Source organism: Alexandromys fortis, unplaced genomic scaffold (genome assembly GCF_014885135.2).
Source record: "Alexandromys fortis isolate MF-2015 unplaced genomic scaffold, M_Fortis_MF-2015_v1.1 scaffold_6, whole genome shotgun sequence".
In the NCBI taxonomy this organism is placed as follows: Eukaryota; Metazoa; Chordata; class Mammalia; order Rodentia; family Cricetidae; genus Alexandromys; species Alexandromys fortis.
The window spans coordinates 5,159,046-5,174,453 of record NW_026067902.1 but is presented as its reverse complement, the minus strand read 5'-3'; the positions used below and the strand labels follow the sequence as shown (position 1 = coordinate 5,174,453).

The 15,408-nt window shown below is 38.8% G+C and overlaps 1 protein-coding gene across 1 annotated transcript in view; it reads right to left on the bottom strand.

Annotated features, from left to right (window-relative positions):
• Positions 1–15,408, bottom strand: part of Tmx4 (thioredoxin related transmembrane protein 4) — a 73,447-nt gene that overhangs the window by 34,293 nt on the left and 23,746 nt on the right. The window contains exons 5-6 of the mRNA XM_050134195.1: positions 12,884–12,929; positions 7,857–7,958 (exon numbers count right to left, since the gene is read on the bottom strand). Coding sequence (XP_049990152.1) covers positions 7,857–7,958; positions 12,884–12,929 — 148 coding nt within the window. The remainder of the gene's footprint in view (positions 1–7,856; positions 7,959–12,883; positions 12,930–15,408) is intronic.

Genomic DNA, 15,408 nt, shown 5'->3' with positions numbered 1-15,408 from the left:
GGCAGGGAACCATGACTGCTCTTTGGATTGGAGAGGGAGGGGGAGAGGAGTGGGGGAGGGGGAGAAGAGTGGGGGAGGGGGAGGGAAATGGGAGGCTGGGAGGAGGCGGAAACTTTTTTTTTCTTATTCTCAATAAAAAAAATAAAATAAAATAAATAAATACCTTAGAGCTGAAAAAAAAGAAAAAAGAACAACAAAAGAAAGAAAAACTAGTACTAAAGAAAAGGCAGGGGATGCACAGAACTAACATTCTATTTCTATAGAGTCAAATTCCATTAAACCAGGGCAAGTGCGCCATGTTTGTTAGCAAGAGCATTAATAAAACAAAACATAGATGGGGCCTAAATAATGATTCATATAGGTAGCCATGTTCCAACCCACTTCTCAAGTTAACATCAGAAGCCAAACTCAAAAATGAGCTACAGTGTGGATAAAGAACAACCATGAAAGAGATCAAGCCTCTTCAGTTTTCTAGAGTTACTGTCCGCACAAAGTTGTGACTTAACTATGAGATCAATCACCAGCCATTTTAGATTTTTAAGACCTTCCTAGAAAGCCAAATTTCATTAGAAAATGTAACTACACTTATCAAAACTCTACACTTTTATCTAGATGTTTCACAATTAGAAACTACATAATCAATAACCAACAAAACTTTCCAAAAGGTGTATTATCCTAATTAGAGTGTAATCTGCAGTCAACATGTTCGTGTATAGGTTAAGTGAAACATTTAAAATATTTACATAAAAAAATCACAAAGCGACTTCCTGGTCAACCTCAGGGGCTACTCTGCCCGATACTTCCTCTCTCTTCCTATCCCACCCAGCTTGCATCCACAACCCTCTCCGCCCCCTCCTTCTGACCCCCTTCCCTCTTTGACCACATAACATCTCCCAGCCCAGCCTGTTTGGGCTCTAGGACCAAATCCGAATCGGCAGGGCAAACGGGAGGGTGCTAGCTCCTTTGTCCCCGCTAGCCTGCCTGCAGCGAGCTAGGTAGGTCCTTTGATTACAAGTCACCCAAGCAGCAAGGAGATCCGAACCCCGCACCAGGAGAGACATCAGGCTTGCATCCACAACCAACCCAGAGCGGTCCTGAGGAGTTCCATCTGGACGGTAGTCCATGTTTGGGTGCTGGGGAGTTCCAGCTCAACGGGACGGTCCCTGCTTCTACACTGAAAAGATACACCCAGAGACTCATTCACAGCAAAGTCTGGACCAAGACACCAGGCCTCTCCTGGCTCCATTTGAAGGAGGAGATGGGAAGGCGCCAATGCAAGACTTCCTCCAACAACCTGAAAGGCAACATGACTTCACCAGAATCAAGGGATCCCGAAATAAGAAGAATTGTACACCCTACTCCAGAAGAATTAGAAGAAATCGACTCAAAAGTGAATTATATGAAAATAATAGAAGACCTTAAGCAGGAGGTGAAAAACTGCCATAAACAATTAGAGATTACAAACAAAAAGGTAGAGGAAATGAATAAATCGCTTAAAGATACCCAAGAAAATCAAGAGAAACATGAAAAAGCAATCAGACAGGTACGGGAAGCAGTTCAAGACTTGAAGAATGAAATGGAAGTAATGAAGAAAACACAAACCGAGGGAAGATTGGAGATGGAAAATCTGGGTAAACGAACAGGAACTACAGAGACAAGTACTACCAACAGAATACAAGAGATAGAAGAAAGAATATCAGATACTGAAGATACCATAGAGAAAATAAACACACTGATCAAAGAAAACAGCAAAACCAACAAATTCTCATCACAAAACATTCAGGAAATATGGGACACAATAAAAAGACCAAACCTAAGAATAATTGGAGTAGAAGAAGGAGAAGAGGTGCAACTCAACGGCCCAGAAAATATATTTAATAAAATTATAGAAGAAAACTTTCCCAACCTAAAGAAAGATGTACCTATGAAGGTTCAAGAAGCATACAGAACACCGAATAGGCTGGAAAAAAAAAAAAAAAAAAAACATCCCCTCGCCATATAATAATCAAAACACAAAACATACAGAATAAAGAAAGAATATTAAGAGCCGCAAAGGAAAAAGGCCAAGTTACTTACAAAGGTAAACCTATCAGACTTACACCTGACTTCTCTATGGAAACCATGAAAGCCAGAAGGTCCTGGATAGATGTACTGCAAAAACTAAGAGACCATGGATGCAAGCCCAGACTACTATACCCAGCCAAGCTTTCATTCACCATAAATGGAGAAAACAAAATTTTCCAGGATAAAAACAAATTTAAACAATACGTAGCCACAAACCCAGCCTTACAGAAAGTAATAGAAGGAAAATCTCTAACCAAGGAGTCCAACAATGACCACAATAACTCAGACATCTAGAGACCCGTCACCAGCGCAACTCAAAGAAGGGACGCACACGAACTCTACTACTAAAGAAGTGACCGGAGTTAACATCCCCTGGTCATTAATATCACTTAATGTCAATGGGCTCAACTCACCTATAAAAAGGCACAGGCTAAGAGATTGGATACGAAATCAGGATCCAACATTCTGCTGTTTACAAGAAACACACCTCAAACACAGAGACAGGCACCTACTCAGAGTAAAGGGCTGGGAAAAGGCTTATCAAGCAAATGGACCTAAGAAACAAGCAGGTGTGGCCATACTAATTTCTAACAAACTTGACTTCAAACTTAAATCAATCAGAAGAGATGGAGAGGGACATTTTATACTCATAACAGGATCAATTCATCAAGAGGAAGTCTCAATCCTGAATATCTACGCCCCTAATATAAAAGCACCCACATACGTAAAAGAAACATTACTAAAACTCAAGGCAGCCATCAAACCGCACACACTAATAGTGGGAGACTTCAACACTCCTCTCTCACCAATGGACAGGTCAATCAGACAGAAACCTAACAGAGAACTAAGAGAATTAATGGAGGTAATGAATCAATTGGACTTGACAGACATCTATAGAATATTCCACCCAAATCGGAAAGAATATACCTTCTTCTCTGCAGCTCATGGAACCTTCTCGAAAATTGACCACATACTCGGTAACAAAGCAAACTTCCACAGGTACAAAAACATATTAGTAACCACCTGTATCTTATCAGATCACCATGGATTAAAGTTAGAATTCAACAACAACCCTACCCCCAGAAAGCCTACAAACTCATGGAAACTGAACAGTCAACTACTGAACCACACCTGGATCAAGGAAGAAATAAAGAAAGAAATTAAAGTCTTCCTTGAATTCAATGAAAATAAAGAAACAACCTACTCAAACTTATGGGACACTATGAAAGCAGTCCTGAGAGGAAAGTTCATAGCACTAAGTGCCCACTTAAAGAAAACAGAGAAGGCACACATTGGAGACTTAACAGCCCACCTGAAAGCTCTAGAAAAAAAAGAAGCAGACTCACCTAGGAGGAGTAGAAGACTGGAAATAATCAAACTGAGGGCTGAAATCAACAAAATAGAAACACAGAAAACAATCCAAAGAATCAATGAAACAAAAAGCTGGTTCCTGGAGAAAATCAACAAGATTGATAAACCTCTATCCAAACTAATAAAACGCCAGAGAGTGAATATGCAAATTAATAAGATCAGAAATGAAAAGGGGGACATAACCACAGACACAGAGGAAATTCAAAGAATCATTAGATCTTACTACAAAGGCCTGTATGGCACAAAACTGGAAAATGTAAAAGAAATGGACACGTTTTTAGATAAATACCATATACCAAAGTTAAACCAGGACCAGGTGAACAACCTAAATAGACCTGTTAGTCACGAAGAACTAGAAGCTGTTATCAAAAACCTCCCTACCAAAAAAAGCCCAGGACCTGATGGTTTCAATGCGAAATTCTACCAGAACTTCCAAGAAGACCTAATACCTATACTCCTTAATGTATTTCACAATATAGAAGCAGAAGAGTCATTGCCAAATTCCTTTTATGAAGCTACAGTCACTCTGATACCAAAACCACACAAAGACTCAACCAAGAAAGAGAATTACAGGCCAATCTCACTCATGAACATCGACGCAAAAATCCTCAACAAAATACTGGCAAACCGAATCCAAGAACACATTAGAAAAATTATCCATTATGATCAAGTAGGCTTCATCCCAGAGATGCAGGGCTGGTTCAACATACGAAAATCTATCAATGTAATCCATCATATAAATAAGCTGAAAGAAAAAAACCATATGATCATTTCATTAGATGCTGAAAAAGTATTTGACAAAATTCAACATCCCTTTATGATAAAAGTCTTGGAGAGACTAGGGATACAAGGGTCATACCTAAATATAATAAAAGCTATATACAGCAAGCCGACAGCTAACATCAAATTAAACGGAGAGAAACTCAAAGCCATCCCACTAAACTCAGGAACACTAAACTCAGAAACCCACTCTCGCCATACCTCTTCAACATAGTGCTTGAAGTTCTAGCAATAGCAATAAGACAACATAAGGGGATCAAGGGGATTTGACTTGGAAAGGAAGAAGTTAAACTTTCGTTATTTGCAGATGATATGATAGTGTACATAAGTGACCCTCAAAACTCCACCAAGAAACTTTTACAGCTGATAAATACCTTTAGTAATGTGGCAGGATACAAGATCAACTCCAAAAAATCAGTCGCCCTCTTATACACAAAGGATATGGAAGCAGAGAGGGAAATCAGAGAAGCTTCACCTTTCACAATAGCCACAAACAGCATAAAATATCTCGGGGTAACTCTAACCAAGGAAGTAAAAGATCTATTTGACAAGAACTTTAAAGCATTGAAGAAAGAAATTGATGAGGATATCAGAAAATGGAAGGACCTCCCTTGCTCTTGGATTGGGAGGATCAACATAGTAAAAATGGCAATTCTACCAAAGGCAATTTATAGATTCAATGCAATTCCTATCAAGGTCCCATCAAAATTCTTCACGGATCTTGAGAGGACAATAATCAATTTTATATGGAAAAATAAAAAACCCAGGATAGCCAAAACAATCCTATACAATAAAGGATCTTCTGGAGGCATTACCATCCCTGACTTCAAACTCTATCACAGAGCTACAGTAATGAAAACAGTGTGGTATTGGCATAAAAACAGAGAAGTCGACCAATGGAATCGCATAGAAGACCCGGAATTTAATCCCCAAACCTATGAACACCTCATTTTCGACAAAGGAGCTAAAAGTATACAATGGAAGAAAGAAAGCATCTTCAACAAATGGTGCTGGCACAACTGGATGTCAACCTGTAGAAGATTGAAATTAGACCCATATCTATCACCTTGCACAAAACTCAAGTCCAAATGGATCAAAGACCTCAATATCAGTCCGAACACACTGAACCTGATAGAAGAGAAAGTGGGAAGTACCCTACAACAGATGGGCACAGGAGATCGCTTCTTAAGTATAACCCCAGCAGCACAGACACTAAGGACAACATTGAATAAATGGGACCTACTAAAGCTGAGAAGCTTCTGTAAAGCAAAGGACACTGTCACTAAGACAAAAAGGCAACCTACTGACTGGGAGAAGATCTTCACCAACCCCGCAACAGACAAAGGTCTGATCTCCAAAATATATAGAGAACTCAAGAAACTAGACTCTAAAATGCTAATTAACCCAATTAAAAAATGGGGCACTGAACTGAACAGAGAATTCTCAAAAGAAGAAGTTCAAATGGCCAAAAGACACCTAAGGTCATGCTCAACCTCATTAGCAATCAGGGAAATGCAAATCAAAACAACTTTGAGATATCATCTCACACCTGTCAGAATGGCTAAAATCAAAAGCACCGATGATAGCCTTTGCTGGAGAGGCTGTGGAGGAAGGGGTACCCTCATCCATTGCTGGTGGGAATGCAATCTTGTGCAACCACTTTGGAAATCAGTGTTTCGGTTTCTCAGGAAATTCGGGATCAACCTACCCCTGGACCCAGCAATACCACTCTTGGGAATATACCCAAGAGATGCCCTATCATATGACAAAAGCATTTGTTCAACTATGTTCATAGCAGCATTATTTGTAATAGCCAGAACCTGGAAACAACCTAGATGCCCTTCAATGGAAGAATGGATGAAGAAAGTGTGGAATATATACACATTAGAGTATTATGCTGCAGTAAAAAACAATGACTTCTCGAATTTTGCATGCAAATGGATGGAAATAGAAAACACTATCCTGAGCGAGGTAACCCAGACCCAAAAAGATGAACATGGGATGTATTCACTCATAATTGGCTTCTAGCCATAAATAAAGGTCACGGAGTGTATACCTGGTGAACCTAACGAAGCTAAAGAAGAAGGTGAACCCAAGAAAAAACATATAGTTATCCTCTTGGCTAAGGGAAGTAGATAAAATTGCCGGGGACAAAATTGGGATCTTGGGGGTGGGGTGGGTTGGGGATAAGGGGGGACAGGGAGAGAAAAGTAAGAAGGGGAGGATTGGGGGAACTTGGGGAAACAGGAAGATTGGGATAAAGGAAGGTTGGATAGGGGAGCAGGGAAGCACATATCTTAGTTAAAAGAGCCACCTTAGTGTTGGCAAGAGACTTGAACCTAGAGTGGCTCCCAGGAGCCCAAGGCGATGTCCCCAGTTAGTCCCTTGGGAAGCTGAGGATAGGGAACCTGAACTGACCCTATCCTATAGCATTACTGACGAATATCTTTCATATCACCATAGAACCTTCATCTGGTGATGGATGGAGATAGAGACAGAGACCCACACTGGAGCACTGGACTGAGCTCCCAAGGTCCCAATGAGAAGCAGATGGAGGGAGAACACGAGCAAGGATGTCAGGACCACGGGGGGTGCACCCACCCACTGAGACAGTGGGGCGGATCTATTGGGAGCTCACCAAAGCCAGCTGGACTATGACTGGAACAGCATGGGATAAAACCGGACTCTCTGATCATGGCAAACAATGAGGACTGATGAGAAGCCAAGGTCAATGGCAAGGGGTTTTGATCCTACTTCATGTTCTGGCTTGGTGGGAGCCTAGCCAGTTTGGATGTTCACCTTCCTAGACATGGACGGAGGGGGGAGGACCTTGGACTTTCCACAGGACAGGGAACCATGACTGCTCTTTGGATAGGAGAGGGAGGGGGAGAGGAGTGGGGGGAGGGGGAGAAGAGAGGGGGGAGGGGGGGAAGAGTGGGGGAGGGGGAGGGAAATGGGAGGCTGGGAGGAGGCGGAAACTTTTTTTCTTATTCTCAATAAAATAAAAAAAAATCACAAAGCATTTATGGCAACTTCTGTATTTAAGTAAGTCAATGTATTTTTGAAGCTTTCACTAATACCTAGAAAGAAGATATATGGATACAAAGTTTCATGCCCAATGAGGACATAATGATTTACTTTGAATTTTTTTCTTATTTATATTATTTATAATATCTAACAAAAAACAACCCCAGGAAACAAGAGGGTACACGTAAGAATCTGGTCAGGATTAGATATTCAACTGAAGGATAAAAACAAGAAAAATTGTCTTTTATTTAACTCATTAGGTCCATTCTTTGCCTTTACCACAGTGCTCAAAGCAAGGATCTTTGTGTGAAATCACAGCTAGCTTGGCTGTCTTGGATGGAAAATGACTGCCCATTCAAGTATGGTATTTAGTTTTCATTGATCACTGTGCATATTCTCGACAGCATTAATCTTCAGAATATTTTAGAGAAAGGACCAGAGGGTGAAAATGCATCTCCCACTATATTACACACTACCATTGCAACCAATAAGCAAATTCACTGCTTAAATGACACAAAATGATTATTTATGTGCTTTTCCTTTCATGGTCACCTTTTAATTTATATGATATCCTTTGTTTAATGGAAAAGAATAAAAGACTGATATTATCTTACCAGACCCATGAACAGGCCAAACACCAAAGTAGCAATGACGAAAAAGACGTAAGAACACCATGCAGGAATTCCAAGAGTCACTGTGAAATAGTTGTGAAGGTGCTGTAATCAAAATGAAAACAAAACGCTTACTTGAAGTGCAGGATTTTCTAGCTGTAACTCCAGTCTACAAAATATCTCTCCACATATGTACCCAAAGTTTATATTTAATAATTACTAGTTAAGAAGTCAATGTTTGTAGCATTACAAACAGAATAATTATCAAAATCATATTCAGTAAGAATTATTCTTTAGAGCTCAAGATCTTGATAGAGGTCTGATCAAATTGCCTTGTCAATTCTTTCTCCCATTATAGAAATTTTTCTAATTATCTTTGCCAAATCATTACCTATTCCTCCATATTTAATCCCAACATGACATATTAAAACATGAAACCCTTGGGCCATTATCAATTTTTATGTAAAGCCAAGTTATGTCTTAAGAGTATGAACCATTTAAAATGTCTCCATATTTACTTTTCCTAATGTTAAACAATATGTGAATTACAGATATGAAATGTTCATTTCAAATTAAAGCCTATTTAGAGGTAGACTTGTTGGGCCTATACTTCTTCATGGTAAGTCATATTGTTTTAGACTACAAACTACAATCCAATCAATTATATCAAGAAATATAGGGTTTTATTTTTTTCACAATTAGGAAATTGTGGGCATCTAGTGAACAATCCAAGAAAGAGACTATGTGAGCTCTTGCTTCACAGTACTGGAGCCCAGATAATGTCAGCATGAGTTCCAGATGCAGGAACTAGAGTTGCAATGTGTGTTGGTTGTTCTGCTGAATTTGTCTCACTTCAATCAAACCTTTCCTTGCTATGCCACTATTTTACCACTTCCGGAATGTCTTGCCATATGCTAAGAATGTTCTTTTATTTTACAGCTCATGGTGAAGAGGCTGTCCTGAGTCTTAGAAGAGACTACATAATTCTGAACATCATTGAACTATAACTATGAGGGGTTGTACGCTTCTTGCCATATGGGCACCAGAGGCAGAGTATTATAACTTGGATAAGAAATGTCCCCCACAGGCACATGCATGAATGATTGGTACACACTTGACTGCACTGTTTTCAGTGGCTGTAGAACTTCAAGGGAAGAAGCACGGTTGGTGAAAGTAGGTTACAAAAGGGTGGTCTTCAAAGTTTGAGCCTGACCTCAGGTCTGACACTCCCTCCTCTAATATTTTTAATAATTCTTTGCAAATTTAATACAATATATTTTGAGCATATTCAACATCTCTCCCAAAACCCCTTTTAGCGCTACCCCTCACCTATCCACCTACCCAACCTGGTTTCTTTTACCATTTTTTCTTTAAAAACAAAAAATAAAATTTGTTACCCAAATAATTTTGGGTGTGGCACTTGCCTTGATATGTAGCCTGTCACCCTGTATGCTGGAATTTCGTCTGGCTGAAGCTTGCCCAAGTCCTATGCATGTAGTCACAGGACTGTCGGTTTATATGTGTAATTTCCTCATTATGTCTGGAATACACTGTTTTCTTATAGTCATATATCACTGTTAGCTCTCAAATCTTTTGGGCCCGTCATCCTCAATGATCCCAGAGAGGGGTATGTCAGAAATGTCCCGTTTAGGGCTGAGTACTCTGTAACCTTCTATTCTTTGCACATTGACTGTCAGTTGTGGGTCTTTGTGTTGTCATCCACTGCAAGGAGCTTATCTCCTAAGTGCTGAGAGATGTACTAATATTGGGTATGGCAATAAATCATTAGCAGTCATTTTAATACTGTGTCCATTTAGCAGAACAAAAGCAATAGGTTTTCTCTTAGGGCCAATGACTGCCTATCCACAGTTTCCTGGCCCCAGTAACACTTCTAAGTATGGGGTCCATCTGAAGGAGCAGGCCTTAAATCAAATCAGTAAGTGGTTGGTTACTCCCTTAACACTGGTGCCACTGTTCCACCAGAGGATATATATTACCAGGACAATCACTATCGTAGCTCACAAAGTATACAGCTGGGTAAGACTGATGATGAATTTTCTCCTCCAGAGGCATGTATATATCACCTTTCAGCATTATGACAGATGAGGCTTCTAGGTTTGTAGCCATTTGAATTCTCCATGCTTTGTGACTCAAGTCTGTGGTTTCTTCAGCAGTAGAATGCTATCATCAAGTTCTCAAGAGTAACCAAGAGCAATGGCAATAGCGTGTATGTTGCAGGCCTATGGGATCCCACTGGCTAACAACTCAAAAGGAGGTAACTGGGGTTTTTCTTTGTTCACAAATTTATTAGGGAATTACTGTATCCCTCTTCTAGGATAACTAACTCCATTTAAACTCATTTTTCATATGTATAAGCCTATATTTTAGGGCTGGTGAGATGGCTCAGTGGTTAAGAGCACTGACTGCTCCTCCAGGGGACCCAGGTTCAATTCTCAGTACCCACATGGCAGCTCTTCTGTCTGTAACTCCAGTTCCAGAGAATCTGACATTGGCATAAAATAAAGTTAAATAAAGTTAAAAAAAAAAAAGCACTCCCTATTTTTTTAAAAAAAGCATATATTTTAGAATGCTTCCATATTAGGTTTTCATAAGGTTTTTTTCTAAAGGTCTTTAATGTTAGTTATTCCTCTCCTGCAGTAGCTCCTACTATCTCCCAGCTTGTTATATCAGTCTCTCTCTTCCCCTCTACAATGGAAAGCCCCACAATCACAGCTAGAGTCTGAGATGCCAGCCTACCCTGCAGTGGAACTGTAAACTGAAGTAAATCCTTTCTTCCTGAAGTTGTTTTGGAAGATGGCTCCCAACTCTAAAGTTTTAAAAGGTATTATTCAGCTCTGGTTTTAGGTGAAAAATGTATATGGAACAGGTTATGCTTTGCTTGATGACTCATTGTCATTACTGGGTTTACGCCTTGAAATATGCCAAAGAGACAGAGAACACTAAAGGTCACTCAGTCTCTGGGCTGACTCATGGAAGTATTTTTGAACTTGCTTTATGAATACCTGCTGCTTTACTTTACTCATGAGGCTGGAATGAACAAACTGTGGATGAATAATGTGAGGTTGAAGCTCTTCTGCACAGCGTCATACACCTTTTCTCCAAAACAAATAAAACACTTAATTTCTAAGTGAGTTATTAAAGTACAAAAAAAGTTATTTGCCTCTGAGTCATTGCTTTCTGGTTTAAAATACTGTTTAGTAGTTGAAAGCATTATCTTATTTCAGTAAGTTTCACTTCAAGTTTCTTATATCAGCTTATCCTTCAAGGGATCTATTTGAAAAGAAATTCTACACTATGGTTTTCTTAGGTAATTAATTATTACTGAAGACTAATGACTAAATAATTATTACTAAGGACTAAAATTTTTTTACAATCACAGATATAAAATTCCATCTGCTTACTTTGAGTTCACAATGGCTTTAGAGACCTTTATGAATGACTGTAATTGTGGTACTATGAAGTTATAGATGTAGTCAATTATAAGAAATAAAGTTTAACTTTACATTTTTATGTTTCTGTCTCCTTAATCATGTTTCCTTAGGCCAAAATACTGATACTTGCTCAATGTTATCTGCGTTCATTACATAAAAGTATCCTACTCTATTTTACTGAAAGTATTTTAAAATATCAGCTGATTATCCTAAACTTTATATACTATTAAATACTTTGCCAGATGATTCAGTTAGAGCCAGTTTTTGCTACATATAGATTTGCATGAAGGGACTAAATGAAATGATCATTAAAGAAATAAGGTTATTTCTATAAGTGGTCAGATCAAGTCCTCCATGAACTCTAGACATCTGAACTGCTGCAGCCAGCACTACACGGTCTCAATCAAAGCTGCAGTAGCTCTAAAGGACAGACCATGTTTAGAGCTCACCTGTATCAGAGGAGGTATACTCTTTAGGAGTTCAGGAACAAGCCCATAATCCCTTTCACAAACATTCCAGAATCCCCTTAATATCTCTGTTGCATGGGAGCAGTCAGCAAGGCTTCTTCAGTGGTAGTCAAGGCTCCTTGTCCCCTTTTTTAGTCTGTCTCTGAATATCTACAAGACTTAATCTAACAGGCTCCTCTAGGCTTCAAAAAAGGGACCTGTGCCTTGTGGTTGTACTTCATCTCACTATAACTCGCTATGAACATTTCTGAATACATAAGAAAAGATGAGAGATGTCCCAATCTAGATCACAAGAGATCATATACACAAATAGCACACACACACACACACACACACAAACTGCTACAGAATTTTATTTTAAGTCTTCTATTATTAGCATTAGTTCAAAAATAAATAGTAAGTTTAAAATATTGTGTTATTTAAACCAGGAAGCAAGCAATTCAAACACAATACAAGATCAATCTATTGTATTAAGCTCCTACAGAGAAGTGACAGAAATAGACATATTAAAAACTAATAAATAATTAAACATTTGGTCTAAGTAAGTGTTCTAACACTGAAGTGACTATGTGTCACTCTACAAAAACACACAACAGGGAGTGGGCACAACCCCTGGTTTCTGTGACAGCCACACAACTCTATCACTGCAGTGCAACCTAATCAAAAAACAGCAGACACTATAAGCATGGCTGCTCAAAGAACGCTTTGTTTACAAAACCAAGCTTCTCTCAGACCATACTATGCTGTTCCAGACACACAGAATGACTTTCATGCCTGCCTAGACAATCTTTAATCTATAAAGAGATTTTCCAAGGGAACAATGAGATAACATAAAACCACATCTCATAATCTTTTTTCTTTTTATAAGGACTTAATCACCAATCTAATAAAATTATGACTCTGACATGGCTGCTATGGTAACCACTTCAAATTATGCCTTCCTATAAACACATTTTATTATGATGAACCAAAAACGAGAGTAGTTTTATGGCTTAAAAATAGAATTATAAAAAGTACTTATAAATTTTCATTTTTCCTATATTTAAAAGCTATTTTTTACATTATTTTAAAAAATCTATCTTCAAATATAATATAGTTTAAAAGTACTCACCCAAATCTTGCCAGAGATGCTGAAAAGACCAGCCATTCCAGACATCCTAAGAAAGAGAAGAACTCTGGTCACAGACAGTCAAAACCAAGCAAAGTTCAGGCCAAGCAATATACCTTCACTGAGCCTGTACTCATCAAAACTTCAATTCTCAAAAAGGTTAGATTTCATGGTCATTTTCTGAACTATTCTGCTGTAAACTGCAAACACATTCCAAATCCTTGGCCCCTTATCACTTTACAGTACAAAAATCCACAATCATGAACAAATTATATCTGTAAAAAGACAACATATCCTGGTGACTTTGAAAACTGAACACTCAACACTGTCCAGATGGAAATGCTATAATTGCTCATCTGCTTTTTCCTTCCTTCCAATCCCACACATCCTCCCTCAACAAGCACTGATAGCTAACAAGCACTCCTTGCACATCACAGTGAAATCAGAAGCCATTGTGTGATCACTCTCATCTTCCTACCACCAAATTTGAGACTGATGCATTCCATATCACTTTTGTATCAACAGCCAACTCTACCTGACCTAACACAGGCCAATTTTTCAATCTGTGACTTGGATCTTAATCCTGTGTCCTGTTGATGGCATGATTCTTTCTGCCATCCCTTCTTCCTGCATTAGCAATCACTCTACCTCTACCCAACCAGTCTCTTTAGCATGATGTCACGTCCATCTTCTGAACTGAGCAACCCTATCCCTCACATGACCCTCAAGCTTCAGAAAAAAATTCTGTAAAGAGCAGTCCTCTCTTATAATTTCTTTAGTAGTATGTCTTGAAACCATTTAAATCTGGCTAACCACCATTTGAAAAGGTCATAACAATGTCATCCTGCTGCATTCTATGTCCCAGTCAGAGACCATCTTTCTTTGCCTCCTGGCATCATGGGACATAAATAACTATTATTTCTTTCTTTGGCATCTTTTATTTGGTTTCTAAAAAATGTTTTATCCTTGATTTTCCTTCTGCCTCACTGGCACTAATTTTTCATTTTCCTTTTTTTAATTTTAATTACATGCATTTATTGTGTGTTGTGTAAATACACAGGTGGGCTACATGTAGTAGTCATAGGCAAACTTGCTGGAGTTGATGTTCCCCTTCCACTACGGGGGACCCAGAGATCAAACTCAGGTCATCAAACTTTGGGGCCATGTATCTCCTGTGTTATTTCATGGGTCCTCAATTTTTCTTTTGATGACTTGCTTAGTACTTAATTTGTTAACTTCGAGTGAGTCCTAGATTTATGACAAACACACTTCTATTTTACTTCCTAAGTAAAATTCTAAGGTTTTAAAGTCTGTCAAAGGCCTCTACAATTGTGTTCATTAATTCTTCACAGGGAACTATTACATAAACTCAGCTTACTAGCTTTACAAAGTCTAGACCTCTAGCAAGGCTAACAATCTTTTTCTTCTTCCTTTTGAATATTTTTATTAATTCTTTGAGAATTTCACACAATATTTTGATCATATTCACCCACAACTCTTACTAGATACATTCCCACCTCCCTACTGCCCCTTGCTTCAGGTCTTTTTTTTTTTTTCATGACCCATCTACTACAATTTGTGCCAGTCATACACTGCTGGGTGTGGGGCCATCCACTGGAGTATGTTTGACACACCAGGAGTCACACCCTTAAGGAAGGAAAACTGACTCTTTCAGCAAAGGAGTCCAGCAGCATCATAGCTCAGTAGGGGTGGGGGCTCAGGAATCCCTTCCCCTCCATCCTAGAAGACTATTGAGTGAAAACCATGATCTTGCTTTTAATATCCCTAAGATATCTTGCAGTTTCTTCTTTATAATATTTTAATTAAAATCTATTTGTATCACTTCCCCCTTTCCTTTCCTTTTCTACAATCCATACAATGCTGATGTGAGATGTTCCTCTATATATTTTTTACTTTTATTGGTTAAAGAATAAAGCTGTTTTGCTCAATGGCTTAGCAGAATAAAGTCAGGCGGGAAATCCGAACTTAGATACATAGAGTAGGGCAAGTCAAAGAGACACCATGTAGCTACTGAAGGGGAAAGACGCCTGAACCTTATCGGTAGGTCACAGCCTCGTGGTGTTACACAGATTAATAGAAATGGGTTAATTTAAGATATAACAGTTAGTTAAGAATATGCCTAAGCCACTGGTCAGTGTTGCAATTAATATGGTTTTGATGTGATTATTCAGTTCTGGGAGGCCGGAAAATAAAAGAACAGACTCTGCTTACACAACGCCACCCTTATTTCCTCTGAAATTTATGGCCTCTTTTTTTTTTTTTTGTCGTTGTTGGTATTTTGGGGGGGGGTTGTTTTTTTGAGAGGGGAGAGTTAATTGTATAGCAGAATCTTGATGTGGGAAATAGCAAGGTCCACAAAAAATTCAACAGGACTCCCAGAGATCTTTTTCTTGTAAATGTTCCCTCTCATGTTGACCAATGCTTTCTTCAATCCCAACTTTAAACCTACCCATTTTCCATCTCCACCACAATACCCTGGTATAAGTTGCTCCTTTTAAGTTGGACAC